At 41.6% G+C, this 21,482-nt stretch overlaps 1 protein-coding gene across 1 annotated transcript in view; it reads right to left on the bottom strand.

Annotated features, from left to right (window-relative positions):
- The window catches only part of STOX1 (storkhead box 1), a 34,418-nt gene extending 13,243 nt beyond the window's left edge, over nucleotides 1–21,175 (bottom strand). The window contains exon 1 of the mRNA XM_063307542.1: nucleotides 20,812–21,175. Coding sequence (XP_063163612.1) covers nucleotides 20,812–21,175 — 364 coding nt within the window. The remainder of the gene's footprint in view (nucleotides 1–20,811) is intronic.
- Between the last annotated feature and the right edge of the window lie 307 nt (nucleotides 21,176–21,482).

Consider the following 21,482-nt stretch of genomic DNA (forward strand, 5'->3'; position numbering starts at 1 on the left):
GCATAGAGTGAAACTCAAATGTGGGAATGCCATCTTCAGTACAGGAGTGAGATAAAAAATACACAGTGAATAAAAAGTCTCTAGACACACTTTGCCAACACAAAAAGATGTTTTGTTCTATTCCCTGAAACTTGAGTATTGCTGGATTAGCAGTGCCTTGACTGGGCAGATATTACATTTCTATTTTTTATTCAAATTCAAATGTGGCACAACTCAGCTCTTCAGTGTTATGGTTAACAGATCTGTTCTACGCGGGAATTCAATGTCACCTTTATGTTATCAAAGGTAAATACTGGTTATATTTAAGGCCTACAGAAAATCTGGCTCTTCCAGATGGACCTTTTAATATGCAGGGTGCCTGATTACAATTTTGTCACAGAGCACCATTCAGAAAATATCATCCTTTAGTCTTTGGCCTATTTTTAAAACCTTTTTTCATCATTTTTTTCCCTTGAGATAATCTATTAGGCAGAAATATCAAAACTTCAGTTATACAAGGGTATGCTGTCTCTTACACACATCAAAATATGCTTCCTCCTGGCGTTGAATCCTCAAATTCTGCACTTGAAGATTTTTCAAAAGCAGATTAGTAAAATAAAAGTTAAAAATACATATAATTAATTCAGGTCTAAAAGAGATCTTTGAATTTTACTGGAGATAACAGAGACACCCCAAAAGTGGGAGTTAAGCACTTCAAAGAGATCCATATCTTTGAAGATCTGTATTTCCAGTTCTGGACTTTCCATCTAAATGGAATGTCCCTGGTAAGACACCCCCCCCAAAAGGGGGGAATGGAGAAAAGGGAAGTAAACAACAGGTGATAACTAAAGGATGATGAATCAGCTGCAGTAGGATTTCAGTAGGATTTATTCAGTAGGATTTATTCCCAAGTGAGTGAGGAGAGCCAGTGATGTAGTGGTTAAAGATTCTAGGCTAGAAACTGGGAAATTATGAGTCGTGGTCTGGCCTTAGATACAAAGCCAGCTGGGTGACCTTGGACCAGTCCCTCTGCCTCACCCCTGGGAAGGAGGCGGCAAGGCAAACCACTTCTGAAAATACTGCCAAGAAAACTGCAAGGACTTGTCCAGGCAGGTGCTAGGAGTCAAGACTGACTTGAAGGCGCACACACACACACACACACACACACATGAAAGACTCTATTATAAATCACATTTTATACACAACGCAAAGGCAAAGCTTTGCTATAAAGCTTTGCTACAAAGAAAACTAAACATTTAAAATCCCACTGAAATTGATGGGATTTAAATTATTTGCAAGGAACTTGTCCTAGGTAGCTACAATTAATTTATAATAAGTATCTCAGTGGATTTTAATAATTTGCTGTAGATTAGGGCCGTATACAACTAACATTTGATTAACTTCTATTAAGTCCCTTCTGCTCACTGAATTTGCAATTTGAAGATCTTCTTAAATCAGAAAGCCTATTAAATTATCTCCCAATCCTCCGGCTGCTTGAGAATTTCACATGAAGTTGGAATGTTTCTTTCCAGGTCTGGCTTAGTCTTGGATGCTCACGGTTAAAAATTAAAGATTGGAATAAATGTCTTTATTACAATCATTTACCGTATATTGTATTGCAGTTTATTTGAACTGATGCTTCCTTCCCCCCCACCACGCAGCTATTGCCTTACTACTTAAATGTTTCTTTTGACCTCAAAAAATACTTGCCATTTAATTGGTCTAAATGGCAAGCCCCACTTTCTTCATTGCTAGCCCCACTTCCTGTGATATGCTAGATTACTGTACGGTTTGTTCATCTATTATTCACCAGATCACCAATGCACTACAATTTATATTTTTATTCATGTATTTATTAGCTATACTGTACATCTTTAGTTCAAGAGTTCAAGATGACATACATAATACTCCCGCCTCCCCTTTTGCCCTACAACAGCATCAGTTTGAACCTGGGACTCCCTGCTCCTTGTCCATCACCTTGACTGCTCCAGTGTACTGGCTTAATCTCAGGGCTTTTAAGCTAGTAATAGCTAAGGATGTTTTTTCCACTAACTTCAGCTATTAAAAGGGCAACTTTAAACTGGTCTCACTCCTGGGCTGGGAATGTGATGAAGGTAACACCCAGGGGACTTGACAGAAAAAAGAAAAGTTTGTGCCATGGTTATGTGTACTTGGAATAGGACAGCCTTTATGCAGCCCTTGTTATTATTAATTTCAATTTTTGAAGCTACACTGTGCTATATGTAATTTTACTAACAACTTGTTCCACCCTATGGAAAACAGCATTAATTGTTGATTGGAAATGTATCTGTGCCAGAAGATGTAAGATCCACTCTTTCCTTTATTAACATATGAAGTGTAAGAGGAAGAATGAATGCGGTGAGAACTATCTAGTCAGCAGGATTTATTAGGCACAGGGTTCTCCTTTGTCAAATGAAGCAAATCTTCATTAACATCAGTATAGGATTAACTTAGGCTTTAAGGAGGGGCATAATGAGGAATTCTGATTCCCTTTCAAAGTTAATTTCTAACCAAGGCTTTCTCTTTCACTTCCACAAACACACATTTTCTGTTTTTTAGATGTGCTTTAGTTTGGTCCAAAGTGATTTTTGTCACCCTGTCCCCTCTAGCTCCAACTCATTCTTTTGGGTTTGCTTTTTATCAATAAACAGAAATTTCCAACAAACAGCCGGCACTGTTTGCCAACGTTGCAGTCCAATTTAGATCCTATTGGGAATCCAGATATCTTTGTGTGCAGGAAAACCAAAAGCTGAGGAAGTAAACAGGCAGAAGTATTAGCAGAGGAGAGTTGCTGAATGGTGGAAAGAAAAAAGATTAGGTAAATTTTATCTATTTTCTGTTGCTTTTGAATTTTCTGGCTTCTAGCTAACCACTGTTACACAAGGAAAGTAAAACTTCCAAGTCAAACGCCAAACTCCTGGTGACTTTACAGACACGTCCATGAAGTTGTCTTGGCAAAAGTCTTGAAACGCTTTGGCGTTTCCTTCCTCCTCAATGTTTTTCCACTACCCAGTTTAGCCTAAAGACCTATTATCCCTTGGAATTCACCCATTCACATTGTTATCAGATCTGAACCTGCTTAGCTTCCAAGCACAGAGGCCAGCCACATGCTCACTAGCTAGTATAAATGAGATGTTTGGTCCTAGCAGAAAATGCATATTCTGGCTGAAAAAGCTGCCTATGTTTTGACAAAAAATACTTTCTTTCATACAGTAACATTGAAAGAAAAAAACAGCATTGATGGCTACCAACCTCTCACAGGAGAGAACACTGAGAGAAGAAATTATAGCAAAAGCATCAGCAATCCTGTCTTAATAACTATTTGATCCAATATCATATGTATATGTTGTGTGCATAGATCAGCCTTTCTCAACTTCTTGACCCTGGATGAACCCTTCAAATATTTTTCAGGCCTCAGGAACCCCTGCACGTTCAGGCTCAAATAATAGGCTGAAAGTTACAAAATTATACTCGTTTCATATGTAGGCCTGTATATATGCATTAAGAGTGTTCTTAAACTAAAAATAAAGAATGAAACTTACCACTTTAATGTGAAGTTGCCCAAATTTGAAATAATTTTTTAAATAAATTGTGATCTCCCAGGGAACCCCTAATGACCTCTCACAGAACCCTGGTTGAGAAACCCTGGTATAGACAGACAAATAAATACATAGATTTGAAACCATCAAGGAATGTAGACAGTGCCATTAAAAAGTACGAATAAATAATTATAAAAATTCGTACTTTAGTCCTTGAATTTTCAAAACTGTGCTCAATGGCCTGATGGAATCAAAAACATAGCAGATTAAAAGGAATTCAAAGGAATCCAAGCAGCATGAGGTTTATTCCATTGAGTTAAAGGTATTTTGCTAAAGAAGTGGCTAAGGCAAGAGTCACAAATGTTTGGTGTTGAACTCAAGGTCAGACGTTCTCTTTGTAAAAGTCACATTTCTCTGTTGAATAGGACAGAATGATTCTTCTAATTATACAAGACACTAAACCATTAAGAACTAGGATATACATTTTACATCATTTCCTTGCCCCATCCCATCAAAGGTTTTGGGTTTAATGTTTTTTTTTTAAACTGCAAAAATTGTCAAGGTATTTTAAAAAAGTGACGGCAGGCAAATTTTATCCAAAATTCAAATTCACCTCAGTGATTCTCTGAACATCACCAATTCAATTATTTACCAGCAGAAAGTGGCTACAAGTATAATCAACCATTTAGAACAAGCATCCAGCAGCTTGCCTCCATTATGTTTGTACTTCTCAATTCTTTTTTCATCAAAGTTTAATTTCAAGGCCCTTGAGAATTAAAAAGCGGTTAATTGTTAACCAGGGGAAAAGTTACTCAACTCCTGTTTGATAAAACTCTGAACCAAGTAAGGGTCTGGTACATGACCATGTAAAAAGACCCTGGAAAAGAGGCTGAGATCTAAAGAGGAGGGCAGCAAAGCTTCTCTGTTCCCATGCTCCCAGCCATCTCCTCCTGAAAGGTGGGCATTCCATGAAGAACAATGGGCTGCATCAGAAAGGGAGTTTCAGAATGTCTTTATGTAGGTGGACAAGCATATGAAACATTTGCAAGGGGTTCTGGCCTAACCCCTTTAATCTACCCTTATCACAATCCCTGGCAGTGCCAACATCACCCATGTTTCCTTGTGTTTTTATAAGCTGCGCAAAGTAGAGGAAGGCACCTCCTCATTCCTCAATTCCAATAGCCTCTTCCTCATCCTAGTTGAAAGGGGACAATACCCCAATGTTTTCCATGCCAACTCTTACTAGAAACATGCCTTCTGTTGTCTAGAATGTACCCTCAACCTACCCCATCCACCAGTTATATATATAATGGCTTACCATCTTATTTATGGATTTGTTATATTTGTTAACGACCCCACTCTTATGACTCTGGGTGATACACAGCAAAGTAAAAGAATCCAGAAATACTAGTTCAAAAATAAAATAATAATAATAAAAGACACAACAAAAATGTACATGTATAGAGGGATATCTATGTGTTAGCTAGAGCTGAAAGCTTGTTGGAAAAGGAAAGTTTTCAAGACTTTCCCTAATATAAGAATGGAGAGTGCCTTCTGAGCCTCTGGGGGTAACATAGATAATATGGGGGCCACCACAGAGAAAGCCTGGAGCTTTGTCCAAGTCCCATGAACCTTGGACAGAGAAGGGACTCTTAGCAGTTAAAAGTCTAAAGATGTAGAGTTAATGGGCAAGGTGACAAATACAAAGATCTGAACTACTGAATATATTATTCTGACCTTCAATTTAAGAGAAGGTTTAAAACAAAAAGTCACCAATAACCCACAAGAGTATTACAAGTAAAGAAACCTGCCTTAATCTCTTTCTCAGACTTCCCCAGCTTGAGGCTCACATTTCACCTTTGAATAGAGCAGGGCACAGGATGAGAAAGAATAAAAACTAGAACTGATTTTCATTTACATTGCACCAAAATTAAATGTACAACTATTTTCTGGTCATGTATTTAATAACAGCGTTCACCTTCTTTGACCTTAAAAATTGCAGTTTGTCTGCAGCATTTGAAGTCTTTGTGCTAAAATTACTCCCAGGCTGCTCCTGGCACGAGGACTGCAAGGTATGCTGCTCATTCTAAATCCCAGCCGCCATGCTCAGTTTTCCATATTATGCTCACTGAAAGCTTAGTTTCTAAACACACTTGCAGGCTGAAAGCACAGTATCATCCTGTGTTTATCTCAGCTTTCCATATCAAAAATCACATTTCATGGTTCTTCCATTAGTAACAAGATCTCAGGGTTTATATGGGTCCAATAAATTTAGCTGTATAATTTATGGGGTCTCAGAAGAATTTGGTCTGACTCATTTTGATGTCCAGAGCTCTATCATACAACCCAACTTCAGTAAAATTATATCTCCAACCTGCAATGAAATTCAATGTTTCCACATTCCTACGTGAAAGTATTTTGGACTTAATATCTTGATTAAGTTATTAATAGAGATAACTTAATTAATAGAGATATTAAGTTATTATCTCTGGAGTCAAAAAGGGATTTATCAGCTGCAGGCCAGACACTATTTTTGCATCAGGGAAGCCTGAAATGGCCTGAAATGTGCAGAAATAACAGTACTTTTAGAAGTAGCATCCATGTATACATTCAGTACATTATGTTTACTGCCAATTTAAATGTAATTACTGTTTTCCTTCAGGGGGCTCAAGGTAACACACACTGTTGTGTTCTCCGCATTTACCTTTTATTTCCACAACAATCTTGCAGAGCTGAAAGAAGATACTAGTGGGATAAACAATAATCTTCATGACCCCATTGAGATCCGAAGTTGAATCAGCCCCATTCCAGCCCAGCACGGAGATGAAGTGCCACCCAGGCATCCTTGAGTCAACTCAAAAATACAGTGGCAAGGCACGTGCTCTGCCCGTTGCCATTCCCTATCCTGCCACTGTTGCCTCTGTTTCAAGTCACTGCTGTCACACAATTTCCCTCCAAGTGAACGGGCAACAAGACCTAACTGACTTTATATATCCCAAAGCTAGGCTGACCATACGTACGGTTTTGAACGGGACAGTCCCGTTTTTTTAACATTTCCTGACCATCCCGTTGTTTTAATATAAATGTCAATTTTGTCCCGTTTTTAAAAAAAATGTTGGAGCCATTATTGGGAAAAGCGGGAAGAAATTGAAATTGAAAAGGAGGCTGACTTACCCATTGGCAGTAGTTCTCAATCTGCAGGAAACCTGGAGCGGGAACTGCAGGAACAGCTGATTGGCGGTGAGCAAGGGGGAAAGTCGCTGCCACCAATCAGCGCAGTGGAAGACGGTCGGAAAAGTGTGCCCAGCAGAAAAGAAGCCGATTGGCTCTCAGGCCAAAACAGCAACAAGAAAATAAAATAAAAGGGCGTGCCAGAGAGGAACAGGTTGTCAGGGACAACCATTCACTAGACTCCTCCGTTCCTGTCCTTCTGCCCCAGCTCACCACTGCCCTCAGCCCTCCTGCGCTTCTCCAGCCTGCTGCCGCCTCCATTCCTGTCCTCCTGTCCCATCTTGCTGCCGCCCTCAGCCCTCCTGCAACCTCTCCACCCAACGCCACCCCTGCACCAGCCTCTCCAGACCCAACCACTGCTGCACCTCCCCCTCCTGCACCTTCCCAGCAAGGACCAGCAAATGGATCTTATAAACTCTTTAAAACTTTTTTTATCACCTTACTTTTTAAATTATGGAACATTACATAATATTATACAAGTTTAACCCCATCCCATTTTGCCATCCGAATGTCCCGTTTTTGTCTCAAGGAAATATGGTCAGCCTACCCAACCTTGGAGAGTTTTGGAATGGGAGAAAAGACTAAAAAATGCCAGTATTCACTCATGGTTTGGGGATTAGGTGAAGACAACATTGTGGGCCACAGTGGGGAAAAAATGTGTGTGTCAGGGCAAGCATGTGCCATAATTAGCCCTAAAACCAAGGCTCCATGCTCTGTATCTTAGGGTCTTTCCTCACTGTTGAAGATGTAGTGCTCTCCATCCATCTTCGAGTCAGCAGAAGACTACACTAGGATAATCTTTGCTGGCTCCATGGCCAAGCTTTATCCTACATCTACTGCTTCTGCTCCCAGCTGGCCACTCAAAGCCTAGCAGATTTTATGCAGCTTGGGGTCTTTGGACAGCCAGTTTGACCTCTGTTGTGGAGACACAACAGAAATAAGTTGCCAAGGTACGTTTGTGTCGTGATTAGGTGCAAATGGAAAGGCCCAACAAGAGCTGTTAATAGCTTCATTGCTTACTCAGACTGATATGGGGTACTCTGGGGCCTGGATGAAGCCAGTTAGTTAGTTCAGCATAGGTAAACCATAATCTAGACTTAGGCAGGGGAAGGGAACCATTCATCATCTTGATCATCATAGGGGGAGTATCCAAAGGACTAAGAAAATATATGAAGTCAGGAAAGTGTGCAGGAGATTTCAGGAGAACCTAGATGTCTTCCAAATTACTCTGAAATTGAAAGAGACCATGAACTTTGGAGAAACAAAGCTAAAATGCTCCAGGGGATACAGTATGCAGTCATATAGCGACCAACATTGAAAACCAATTTGAAATACAGTACCTAGAAAATGATATGGTGGAATAATTAAGACAAGAAGGAGGAAAGAATTGTGTGGGTTCAACAATTCGTACATGAGGCTTAGAAGGTGGTGGTCCTGAAGGTCAGATATATATAAAACAGATTTTGTTCTTCCCTTTAGGAGAGTTTCAGTGTGGGGGAAGGAGAAGTGCCATGCTCAACCTGAAACTACTTCACTCTGAGCCCAGCAAACATATGGAATACGTTACAAGGTAGTCACAAAAAGGTCACATGATCATAAAAATGGGCCGTTTTTATTCCATAGTAGGTATTTGTATGGTACAGGAAAACTCTAAAGGAACAGATAGAAGGTGTCATGAGTAAGGATGGCGAGCAAGGGGCTCCCATCCAGACTGTTAAGCGCATGCGTAGCACTGAGGAATTGGTCAGCCATTCAAAGAGACACAGATCGGGACCGCCTTAACCTTTGGGGTTTATATGTCTGGGTTTTTCCCACGCTTCTTCAGTTTGTTAGGATTCCTGTTATGTACTAGCAATAAACATTAGAGACCAGTTCCTTGTCTCAGCGTGTTTCCTGGCTGTTAGGACAGAAGGGGAGGAAACTCTGTACCATTTTACATAGTTCTGCTGTTAGTTCCCCTGTGTTCTTCAAGCATTAACCCCTGTCTAAGCAAGGGGTAGGATGGGTGCCTTCACAAGGAATGCTACCTCCCTCCCAAGCACATTACATTGCATATCCAATTTTGGCTCAAGAGGAGGAGACCAAGAAAAAGAGATGGCGGGGAGGGTGCAGGCTACCATCTAGAAACACTCTGAACTCTCACTAATAAACAACAGTGAGCTTTCTTTTCTACACCAAGTTATTATTAAACATTTCCTGTGCAACTGTTAATAATCACCTTGTAAATTCAGACATTTTGTGGCAATAGGCCCTTCAGCTCTACAAGCAGGACAATGAATATAAAACCAACCATCTTGTAGCTTAATTATGGCAATGCTTATTTATTTAATTTGCATCCTGCTTTTCTGTCCAGAAAGCAGATTGTTCCCTCTGTTGTATATATTTCAATCCTGCTACAAAATCTATTTCAGGCCCAAAGCCCCTTCTTATCATGGTTGCTGAATATGGAAGGCCTAATTTTCCCACCATTTTGGGGCAGGAAATACAATTGATAATGTAAAATTTGATAATGTCAGATTTAAAACAGGCGTTACCAGAGTTCAAAAAACCAGGAAAGTTCTTGCAAGACCAGCCAAACTTCTTCATATGATGTGTCCCTACACCCACTGAGTATTTCTTGCCAGGTCTGATCTGAGATCATCAATCACTGTAATGCAAAGCAGATTCCCCTTCTCTAAGTTATTTCAGGAAAGCCTCAGTACCATCAGGAGTTCTGTAAGCTAATTAAAACTGATTATGGAGCTGCCTGTAAGCAAATATTAATTCTGTAATGAAGTGGGATGGTGCTAAAGGTGTTGGACAAGGAACAAGGAGAACTCAGTTCAAGTCCACCCTCTGCCAAGAAAGCTCACTGGGTGACTTTGAGCCAGCCACTTTCTCCTAGCCAGATTGCTCCCAGACTGTTGTGGAAGCAAAATTTAGGATGCATGCTGCCTTAATCTCCTGAGAAAAGGCAGGCTATAAAACTAACAACAACTTAATTAATGGAACATATGGCAAAGAAGCAAGTTTTTTATTGTATATTTTTCAGGCCACCATCTATTAAGGTAATAGGAGATTGTCCATTAGAAGGAAATGGTTTGTTACATCTAGCAGACAGCTCAGAGTAAAAATATTTATCTGATGCAAACAAAAACATGATTAGAAAACCTGTGTGAAAATGATATTTAAACTGAGTCTTGCACTGCTCATTCAAGTGCCACACAGAACATTGGCCAGTTCTGCTGGAGATGAAGCAACCTTTTTTCACGGTGTAGTTCTCTCCTGCAGTAACTTTAGAAGGACATACAAATAATTCAAGTGTGTTACTAAGCTGCTCAGGTGACTGCTTTGTTTTTTTAGCCATGCCTCAAGCACCTGAATCCCTTTTTTGTCTCAAGAAGCAGGTTAAGCAAGATTAGCCAAGATTTTTTTAAAAGTGTCATTTATCCTTCTTGGCTTCTAATCTTATTAAATCATTGGTAGGAATTCTGTTAAGTGTAAATTTCTCTGTGATTGCTAAATCACTATTCTAGCCAAGCTATCTGTCATTAGTCAAACCAGAACTCCAGGAAAAATTGTGCTGTTCATAAAGCACCATCAAATTATTAGGCAAAAAGTAATCTGATAGCACCTTTTTTGACTAAAAATTTTATTAAAAGGGATAAGCTTTCATGAGCTGCAGCAAGATCACTGGTCCTCAGCCCTGGTTGCCATAGAATTTTTGGTGAGATACTACATTTAAATAAAAGTAGACTTAAAAGTGGAAATGGTTGAGCTACATTGGATAAAAAAGCTTGATGCCCAAACTTTCCTTAACGAGTTTGATCTTGGAGGATGTGCCATCCATGACGCAGATGTCCTTGGACACAAGAAACGCAAATCAATGTGGACGCCTTTTCTGCAGGTTAATGGGGCTTTTAGCTATACACCAGTGTTTCTCAACCTTGGGAACTTTAAGATGTGTGGACTCCAACTCCCAGAATTCCCCAGGCAGCATGCTGGCTGGGGAATTCTGGGAATTGAAGTCTGCACATCTCAAAATTCTCAAGGTTGAGAAACACTACTATATACAAATGCTAAGGAAGGGTCAGAATGTTGTGGTTCTGCTTACAACAGAAGTAAAAGGCAACCTGGTGGCTGTTTTAAGTCTGCATCCAAGGTGAACTAATTGTCAGTGTTACATCTCCACAGATACTTTGTTTTCTTCTGCCTCTATTCTCAATCCTTCAGCAAAGGATCGTTACCTTGTCGTGGTGCTGGAGCTTGAGCACCTCAATGATGCCATGAGCTAAACCGTGAAGGGCCACCCAAGACGGGAAGGTCATGACAGAGAGGTCAGACTAAATGTGATCCCTGGGGAAGGTAATGGCAACCCACCCCAGTATTCTTGCCGTGAAAACTAAATGGATCAGTACAACCAGAGATATGTCGGTATACCATCGGAAGATGAGACCCCCAGGTCGGAAGATGGTCAAAATGCTACTGGGGAGGAACAGAGGATGAGTTCAACTAGCCCCAGACGTGATGATGCAGCTAGCTCAAAGCCGAAAGGACGGCTAGCAGCCGACGGTGCTGGTGGTGAACGGCGAATCCGATGTTCTAAGGATCAACACACCATTGGAACCTGGAATGGAAGATCTATGAGCCAGGGCAAATTGGATGTGGTTATTGGTGAGATGTCAAGATTAAAGATAGACATTTTGGGCATCAGTGAACTGAAATGGACTGGAATGGGCCACTTCACATCAAATGACCACCAGATCTACTACTGTGGACAAGAGGACCACAGAAGAAATGGAGTAGCCTTCATAATTAATAGTAAAGTGGCTAAAGCAGTGCTTGGATACAATCCCAAAAATGATAGAATGATCTCAATTCGAATTCAGGGCAAGCCATCTAACATCACAGTGATCCAAATATACGCCCCAACCACAGATGCTGAAGAAGCTGAAGTAGAGCAGTTCTATGAGGATCTGCAGCACCTACTGGACAACATGCCTAAAAGAGATGTTATTTTCATCACAGGAGACTGGAATGCTAAGGTGGGCAGTCAACTGACACCTGGAATTACAGGTAAGCATGGCCGGGGAGAACAAAATGAAGTAGGACATAGGCTGATAGAATTTTGCCAAGACAACTCACTCTGCATAACAAACACTCTCTTCCAACAACCTAAGAGATGGCTTTATACATGGACTTCCCCAGATGGACAACACCAAAATCAGATTGACTACATCCTTTGCAGCCAAAGATGGTGGACATCTATACAGTCGGTAAAAACAAGACCTGGAGCTGATTGTAGTTCAGATCACGAACTTCTTCTTGCACAATTTAGGATCAGACTAAAGAGATTAGGGAAGACCCACAGATCAGCTAGATATGACCTCACTAATATCCCTAAGGAATATGCAGTGGAGGTGAAGAATAGATTTAAGGTACTGGACTTAGTAGATAGGGTCCCGGAAGAACTATGGACAGAAGTTCACAACATTGTTCAGGAGGCGGCAACAAAATACATCCCAAAGAAAGAGAAAACCAAGAAGGCAAAATGGCTGTCTGCTGAGACACTAGAAGTAGCCCAAGAAAGAAGGAAAGCAAAAGGCAACAGTGATAGGGGGAGATATGCCCAATTAAATGCAAAATTCCAGAGGTTAGCCAGAAGAGATAAGGAATTATTTTTAAACAAGCAATGCGCAGAAGTGGAAGAAGACAATAGAATAGGAAGGACAAGAGACCTCTTCCAGAACATGAGAAACATTGGAGGTAAATTCCAGGCAAAAATGGGTATGATCAAAAACAAAGATGGCAAGGACCTAACAGAAGAAGAAGAGATCAAGAAAAGGTGGCAAGAATATACAGAAGACCTGTATAGGAAGGATAACAATATCGGGGATAGCTTTGATGGTGTGGTCAGTGAGCTAGAGCCAGACATCCTGAAGAGTGAGGTTGAGTGGGCCTTAAGAAGCATTGCTAATAACAAGGCAGCAGGAGACGACGACATCCCAGCTGAACTGTTCAAAATCTTGCGAGATGATGCTGTCAAGGTAATGCATGCTATATGCCAGCAAATTTGGAAAACACAAGAATGGCCATCAGATTGGAAAAAATCGACTTATATCCCCATACCAAAAAAGGGAAACACTAAAGAATGTTCAAACTATCGAACAGTGGCACTCATCTCTCATGCCAGTAAGGTAATGCTCAAAATCCTGCAAGGTAGACTTCAGCAGTTCATGGAGCGAGAATTGCCAGATGTACAAGCTGGGTTTAGAAAAGGCAGAGGAACTAGGGACCAAATTGCCAATATCCACTGGATAATGGAAAAAGCCAGGGAGTTTCAGAAAAACATCTATTTCTGTTTTATTGACTATTCTAAAGCCTTTGACTGTGTGGACCATAACAAATTGTGGCAAGTTCTTAGTGGTATGGGGATACCAAGTCATCTTGTATGCCTCCTGATCAATCTGTATCACGACCAAGTAGCAACAGTAAGAACAGACCACGGAACAATGGACTGGTTTAAGATTGGGAAAGGAGTATGGCAGGGCTGTATACTCTCACCCTACCTATTCAACTTGTATGCAGAACACATCATGCGACAAGCTGGGCTTGAGGAATCCAAGGCTGGAGTTAAAATCTCTGGAAGAAACATTAACAATCTCAGATATGCAGATGATACCACTTTGATGGCTGAAAGTAAAGAGGAACTGAGGAGCCTTATGATGAAGGTGAAAGAAGAAAGTGCAAAAGCTGGCTTGCAGCTAAACCTCAAAAAAACCAAGATTATGGCAACCAGCTTGATTGATAACTGGCAAATAGAGGGAGAAAATGTAGAAGCAGTGAAAGACTTTGTATTCCTAGGTGCAAAGATTACTGCAGATGCTGACTGCAGTCAGGAAATCAGAAGATGCTTAATCCTTGAGAGAAGAGCAATGACCAATCTCGATAAAATAGTTAAGAGCAGAGACATCACACTGACAACAAAGGCCCGCATAGTTAAAGCAATGGTGTTCCCCGTAGTAACATATGGCTGTGAGAGCTGGACCATAAGGAAGGCTGAGAGAAGGAAGATCGATGCTTTGGAACTGTGGTGTTGGAGGAAAATTCTGAGAGTGCCTTGGACTGCAAGAAGATCAAACCAGTCCATCCTCCAGGAAATAAAGCCAGACTGCTCACTTGAGGGAATATTAAAGGCAAAACTGAAATACTTTGGCCACATAATGAGAAGACAGGACAGCCTGGAGAAGATGTTGATGCTAGGGAGAGTGGAAGGCAAAAGGAAGAGGGGCCGACCAAGGGCAAGATGGATGGATGATATTCTAGAGGTGACGGACTTGTCCCTGGGGGAGCTGGGGGTGTTGACGACCGACAGGAAGCTCTGGTGTGGGCTGGTCCATGAAGTCACGAAGAGTCGGAAGCGACTAAATGAATAAACACCAAATTCTCAATCAGTTTTTAACTCATATACTGCATTCCCTTTCAGAGAGACCCAAAATGCAGAATTAAATCTGCCACCAAATCGTTTGAAAGAGGCAACAGGATGCACAGTTGGGGTTGAAGCTGCCTCCCAGATGCTTCTCTCCTCCACAAAAAAAATCATTTTCATCCCCCTACTGGGGGTTCTGGGGCCAGATGTAATTTCCCCTAAAGGAAAAACAGCTTAAAATAAGCATTTTTAGATGGAAAAGGCATGGTCCATCTCTTGCTCCCCTGATAGGATACGTGGTCCTCTGACCATGTATCTCATCGTCCCCTACTGCTGCAATGTTGGCTGTAGCTGGTAGGCACTTGAATTCATCTGGACAAGCAAACAGACTTAGTATCAGTACTAAAGATTCAGCAAAAGCATACTGTATTGATTTCGTACCATCTTTTTTTTAATAAGAATTTTATTAAGTTTCAAGCAAAAACAAAAAACCACAAAGAAAAAAAGAAAAAACTAAAAAAGTGTAGAAACACAAGAGAAAATTTTTCAAAATTATAAAAAGAGGTGACTTCCGACTTTTAACAGCAAGGATATACAACAATTTTCCATAATCAATCCCTTACTCTATTTTAAACCAAAATCACATTATTTCTATAAATCATCCCATTGGTACATTATAAAAATCACTAAATACAGTTGCTCCCTCCCCTTATATTAAAAGAAAAAAAATATATAGTATATATAAACCTCCTAATCAACTTCCCCCCAAAGATAACATTTATTTAATTATTTCCTTCCTACTACTCTTCTATACATTCCTGTCTACTATAATAAAGATCAAACTAAAAAACATATAAATTGTCTGCCATTGTACTTGATAATACAACAATTGTAATAATCTTAATCGTATTAAACCCAAAACCAGACATTTATTATTTTTTTATTATATCTTAATAATCTTAATACAAATAGTTAAAGATAAATGGAATCAGCCAAACCCTAAAAGCAATCCAGATAAATATTCTTAAATCCTTATCCCACTACAAAATAAACCAGAGCATTTACATATCCCCACAATGTGCACAGAGCATTTTTCTTAAAAAAAAATAAACAGCCCAACTGCCCCCTCAAAAACTCCAACTTCTCTTCAGGAGACCTCCCATACATAATAACCCCTTCTTTTCCATGGCGTTCCATCAGAAGATCAATTTCACTTATGGTTTGTAACTCGATCTCTCCCTTTAATTTCATCAACTCGACTATCCAATCTTTCTCCAGCATTTCAACAGAAGTCCCGATCTCACTCTTAGAAGAGACATTTCTGTCGCTGTTGAATTCCTCACTTTCATCCACAACATCCCCAACCAGATGACAGATTTTAGACCTCATATTTTGCAGAATGTACGAAGTGCCATGTTGAAAGATTGTACAAAATCGACTTCCAGTGGGGACATGGTGGACTGAACAGCTTTTAAACAGATTCTCTCTGATTCCTACCAAGTTTTTATGCCAAGGACATTGTGGAAAATAGTGAGGTTTATATACACCGTATGTATTTTTTTCTTTTAATATAAGGGGAGGGAGCAACTGTATTTAGTGATTTTTATAATGTGCCGATGGAATGATTTATAGAAATAATGTGATTTTGGTTTAATATAGAGTAAAGGGTTGATTATGGAAAATTGTATATCTTTCCTGTTAAAAGTTGGAAGTCACCTCTTTTTGTAATTTTGAAAATTTTTCTCATGTGTTTCTACCTTTTATTTTTTTCTTTGTAGTTTTTTGTTTTTCTGTAGCTTTTATCTTTGCTTGAAACTTAATAAAATTCTTATTTAAAAAAAAAGAGCAAGGAAAATAATCCCCAAACAATGAAGGGATTTTTCTACTCATTGTTTCACACGAAGGAATCACATAAGCACTACTAGCACGGTCCGTTCAGATGCAATGGCATAAGACAAACTTCCCTGTTGCTCTCCAGCTGAGTCAGAATTCAACTCCTATAACACAAACACATCTGAACACCCTCAAGGTCTAAGGCCAACATAAGGACATAGGGCCATTTTAAATTGCTGCATTTAACTATTTGAGGATTGCATAACATAACCAGACAGATCTCAAAAGCATCCACTTTCAGCTATACTAGTCTGAAAAGTTCCATAAAGAACACCATGCAATCTTCTTTTTATCAGATTCCCAGAACTTAATTGGAAAGCACTTGATTTCTTCTTGCAAGAAATTCCTGACCAACACTGGATAAATTATATTCCTTGGCAGCCATGTGTGTGCTGGGGCCTCCCTTGTGGATCCACTTGCAGAATCAAGGAAAGAGCTGTTGTTTGTACTTATAAGAATTTAGCATTTGGTTCACTTCTGTGGAATCAAGTATCTTACACTTTTGCTATATATGTAGGTGTCACAAAAAATGCATAAACCCCCCATTTTGTAATCTTAACCAGATCATTCTTCACCAAGTGAAAATATACAATTTTAAATGGTTAAGAGCCTATGTTTAAGGTTGAGAATTATATAGAACTTACAGTTTATTAAAGCAACACAGACTGCTGCCATAGTTAAAATAACTGAGATTCTAATTCTATTTGCAGGTATTTTTTCCTTCCTTTTTTAAAAAAGAGAAAAAAAACAGGTGGTTGTTTATCTAGAGGTCATTAGGCTTCTCCAGAGGAGATCATTTAACTCAAATAAAAACCCTTTCCTCTTTTTTAATTAACAGCAGCAGGATATTCTCAGAAGCCTCAAAGCTAGCTCCCACTTACCCCTCCACCCCAAAACAAGAGGAAAATCTTGTTGCCCTTTCTGTACCTCTCTAAGTCCTTACATACACAACTGCACGATCAAAGATGTCGATGAGCTAAGGAACAAGCTGGTGCTACCAGGTGGGTTGGTCCATTTCTTTAAAACTTATGCCATGCCCCACTACTGCATATGCACCACCCAGAGCAGCTAACCATCAATTAAAAGCAAGACTGTACAACTTTAGAACCCTTTAAAAGAAAAAGAAGCAAAACATTAAAAAAGAGAAAGATTACCTAATAAATGAAAGTGGATACAGCAGCTACTCACCCTTGGAATTAGGCATTGCTTTTGATGAAAAGCAGTCTAAGCGCAGTTATAATAATTAATTATGTAAGTAAAATTTACATCAACACCCCCCTATGTTGGCAAAACACCACCAGAGATTACCGTCAACAATCAGGGAGTTCCACAATTTAAGTGCAGATACTAAGATGATGCCTTTTCTTGTTCTCACCATTCTTGCCTGTACTGTAATTAAAACATAATATGGATCAGATGGTAGGCTGCAGGCAGTCTGGTATGAAAGGAGGCAGTACCTAAGGAATCTTGAACAAATATATAGGCAGTCTAGTCCTTCTAGATATGAGTATCCACCAACATCCTCATTGCTGCATTCTGGATCAAATGCAGCTTCTGAAGTACAATCCCAAGCAGGGCGCATTGCAACCACCCAATCTTAAGGAATGTGTTACTGTGGTCTGACTTCATCAGGAGCTGACACTGTTGATGACACCATTTTAAGCCAACAAATACATTTCTCACAAGAATTCCTACCCAAGACTCCAGATGCAAAACTGAATCCAGAACAGCTTAAGACTGCAAACCCAAATCTTTATGAAAAGTTCTTTCTCACCCATAGCAACTGACATCCTATTCCAGAGCCCACATGTTCTCTGATTAGGAGAATCTATCTTGTCTGCATTAGGTCTGAATTTACAAGCCTATATCCAGCTCATTGAGGGACGTGGTGGCGCTGCGGGTTAAACTGCTGAGCTGCTGAGCTTGCCAACCGGAAGGTCGGCGGTTCGAATCCGCGTGACGGGGTGAGCTCCCGTTGCTAGTCCCAGCTCCTGCCAACCTAGCAGTTCGAAAACATGCAAATGTGAGTAGATTAATAGGTACCGCTTCGGCGGGCAGGTAACGGTGTTCCGTGTAGTCATGCTGGCCACGTGACCACGGAAGTGTCTATGGACAAACGCCGGCTCTTTGGCTTTGAAATGGAGATGAGCACCGCCCCCTAGAGTCGGACACGACTGGACGTAATGTCAAGGGAAACCTTTACCTTTACCTATCCAGCTCATTACTGCTATTAAACATACTGTAGATCAATAGCTTCCCTAGTAATAGATGGAAAAGAGAAATGGTGCTACATGTCACCATCATTACTTAATGCACAACCAGCACCCTAAAGATCTCCCAACCATTTTGGCCAGGTTGGCTGAGGAATTCTGGAAGAAGGCTGGGAAGGCTACCTTGGACTATTGCTTACATTGGCTTCTGTATAATGGCTAGAAGACATCTACTAATTCCAATCAACACCACCTCATGACTGCAAAATGTTAAGAGTCCAACCTCATTCTTCATAGATCACATTGCTGTTGACATTGTAAAAAAGTATGTTCTATGGATGTACAACTAATTATTCACTTGTTTCAAGGCTGAGGTCAGCAGCAAAGGGTGATTAGTTGAAACCCGTCTACTCCTTCTGCTCCTGTGCCTTGCCAATTCAGCCAACAAAAGAGTTGTACACAACTAGTAGGGATGTCCAATGTTCAGGGTCAAAGGCAAAAATATACTTCAGAGTGCTGCCCTACCATTCCTTAAATCAAACATCTTTTCCAAAATTGCACAGACTATATAGTAACTAGTCTACTAGTTCTCAAAGCTAATTCTTGAACCTGGACTGACCTTCTGAAAAATTCGACAATTTTTGAGTTAACCAGTTCTCTAGCTGTAGAAGTACTTGACTGGATAGCATCTCACCAGTAATATCCAAGAAAACAGAACGCTCTGATTTTGTTTTTAATGCTATGCACATTATGACAAAGCCAATGAGTCTCTGTTTCCTGCTAAGTGCATATGGAATTAACTTCCTGGTCAAGTTTGTATTGGCAGTGACTAACATAATCCCCAAGGGCAATATGCCCATTAAGATGGTCTGTCCTTGGAAACTTAGAGAATCCACAGGATTCCAGAATGGTCTTTGGAGTTTCCAGTTGGCCTGGCTGGTATGCCTGTTGAAGCTCTGATCTCACTATCTTTCTTTTACCAAACAAAAAAACTGTAAAATAGCAAGAATTAGGACCAGAACAATAATCTAACATCAATTATGATCAGGTGCAAATTGCAGCCTGTGATTTGGTCTACTGTGCAGCACTGATGGCAGTAAAGCATTCTTGCATCAGTCTCACTCCCATGGCCTCAAGTAACCACCAAGCATGAACAAGAAACCAAATACTGTACTCAGCCCCTAGAAGTCTGCTGAGATAAAATAGGCAGACCAATTTGGGAACAACTGTTCAGATTTACCTGGGACTTTTATAAGCTACTAATAGCCTCTACAGAGATGATGCAACCTGAGGAGGTTAATATAATGCTGGGAAGAGTTCAGCCAAGCTGCGCAGGCCTTAAGATTTTCAGAGCTGGCTCCATGCTTGGTCCTTCTGCCACAACAGCCCTTTTGTATAAGAACAGAGAAGGGAGCGGGGGATGTCTTCGAAATGGCTTCCCCAGAACTCAGTGTAACAACTGGTGCTGCTGCCGTTCCAGCAGGAATTCAGGGTTTACCCCTAAAGTTTTAATGCTGGCTTATGCTTTGCTTTTTCTGTTGGCTTTATACCCCATTTGATGTTTATGGTGCAATTTTATCATGTTATTTATGGCATGTCTGAAGCCTTTTCATACCTGTTGTAGATGCCAAGATAAAGGACCTTTTAAATAAATACGTTACGTTGGTTTTAACATCATGTGTGGCTTTTGATCCTTTTCCTACATGCAGAAAACCCATTTGTAAATGTTGTATCATTTTTGAAAGGAAGGGGTGGATTCACACATTGTCATAAAGTGTATCATGTTCTGTTCTGAATTAGTATTACGTGAACCAGGCAACTGTGGCTTATGCCATAAGCAACACACAACTTAGCACAATGGGTGAACCTAACTGCTGGGGTTTATTTCACACACCAATGTGTGTCTCCCTCAGTTACCAATTATTGTATATAATTGTATCTATCTGCCTACATAATTATATACAATTGCTATGAATTATATAGCTTACATAAGACTTTTGACCATTCATTACTCCGGAAATGCAAAACATCCTTGTTAATTCTGCCTTATGTGAACCGACCTTCATCGGCCAATGCAATGAGTGAGTTACCTTTCAAGTATTACTCAAACAGAAAACACTTTCTTCCTTCCCGCTCAGCCTGGCATTTATGAAAAAAGACGGACTAACACGAATGCCTGAAAACGTCACCTGAGTTTTTAAACGCAACGAAAAAGCTCCGAGAACCGACTCAGGTGGAAACCTCCCTCCGAGCTTCCCAAATCCAACCGCACTCCGAACGCGCTTAGGCGAGGACCTGGGATTCCGACGCGGCTCCTCAGGATGGCTTTTTTTTTTCCTTTAAAGAAAACCCAGGTGGGTCCAGATTAAGGCCGGGCAGGCGAAGCGCGGCAGAACCCGGTGGCCCCAAGTCCCTCGGGGAGGTAGGACGGAAGGGGCTGAAGGGTTGCCGGCGGAGTCGGGAGCGGGGCTGGCGCGCGACGGGCGGACCGGGGCGGCCGGCGAGGTGCGGGTCCTCGGCGCTCACTCACCTACGGCTCGGATGAGGAAGCCCTTGGGGGCCCGCAGCGCCCTGCGGAGCCAGGCGTCGCGGAGGAGCTGCAGGGGGGCGGGGGGGCCCTGCAAGAGCAGCACGCCGCCCCGCAGCCAGCCCTGCAGCCGCACCCGCCCCACGGCGCGCGCCAGCCCGGCGTTCCAATAGCAGGCGGCGTTGGCGCGCCGGAACGCCTGGAAGACGGCCGCGCCGCGCGCCTCGTCCTCGCAACAGTCCGCCGCCGCTTCCCCGGCCTCTGCTTCGTCCGCCTCCCGGGGCTGCTGCGGGCGGCGACGCAAGACCAGAGCAAGCGAGCTGGGGGCAAGCTGCACCGCGCGGCGGGGAAGCGGCGAGGGCGACATGCTGGGGCGGCTGCGGGGCGCGCTCTGCCCGTTGTGGCCGTCAGCGCCGTCGCCGCTACCAAGGGAACTGAGTTGATCCGGGCAAGGGGCGGGGAAAAGCTGGCCCGGCTCCACGCGAGGGGCAGCGAGGCGAGCTGCTCTTCGGCGGCAGCCCCGGTGCCAGGATTTCTCACTCGCCCCCTTCTCCCCCCGGAGCACCTGGAGGGAGGAGGGCAGGCCTGCCCGCGCTGCAGCGCGATGCGCTCCTGTCTCCAAGGAGCGCCCTTGGCTCCTCCGGGATTCACGCAACCCGCGGCCGCTCTTTCTC

This window comes from Candoia aspera, chromosome 6 (genome assembly GCF_035149785.1).
Source record: "Candoia aspera isolate rCanAsp1 chromosome 6, rCanAsp1.hap2, whole genome shotgun sequence".
NCBI classification, from domain to species: Eukaryota; Metazoa; Chordata; class Lepidosauria; order Squamata; family Boidae; genus Candoia; species Candoia aspera.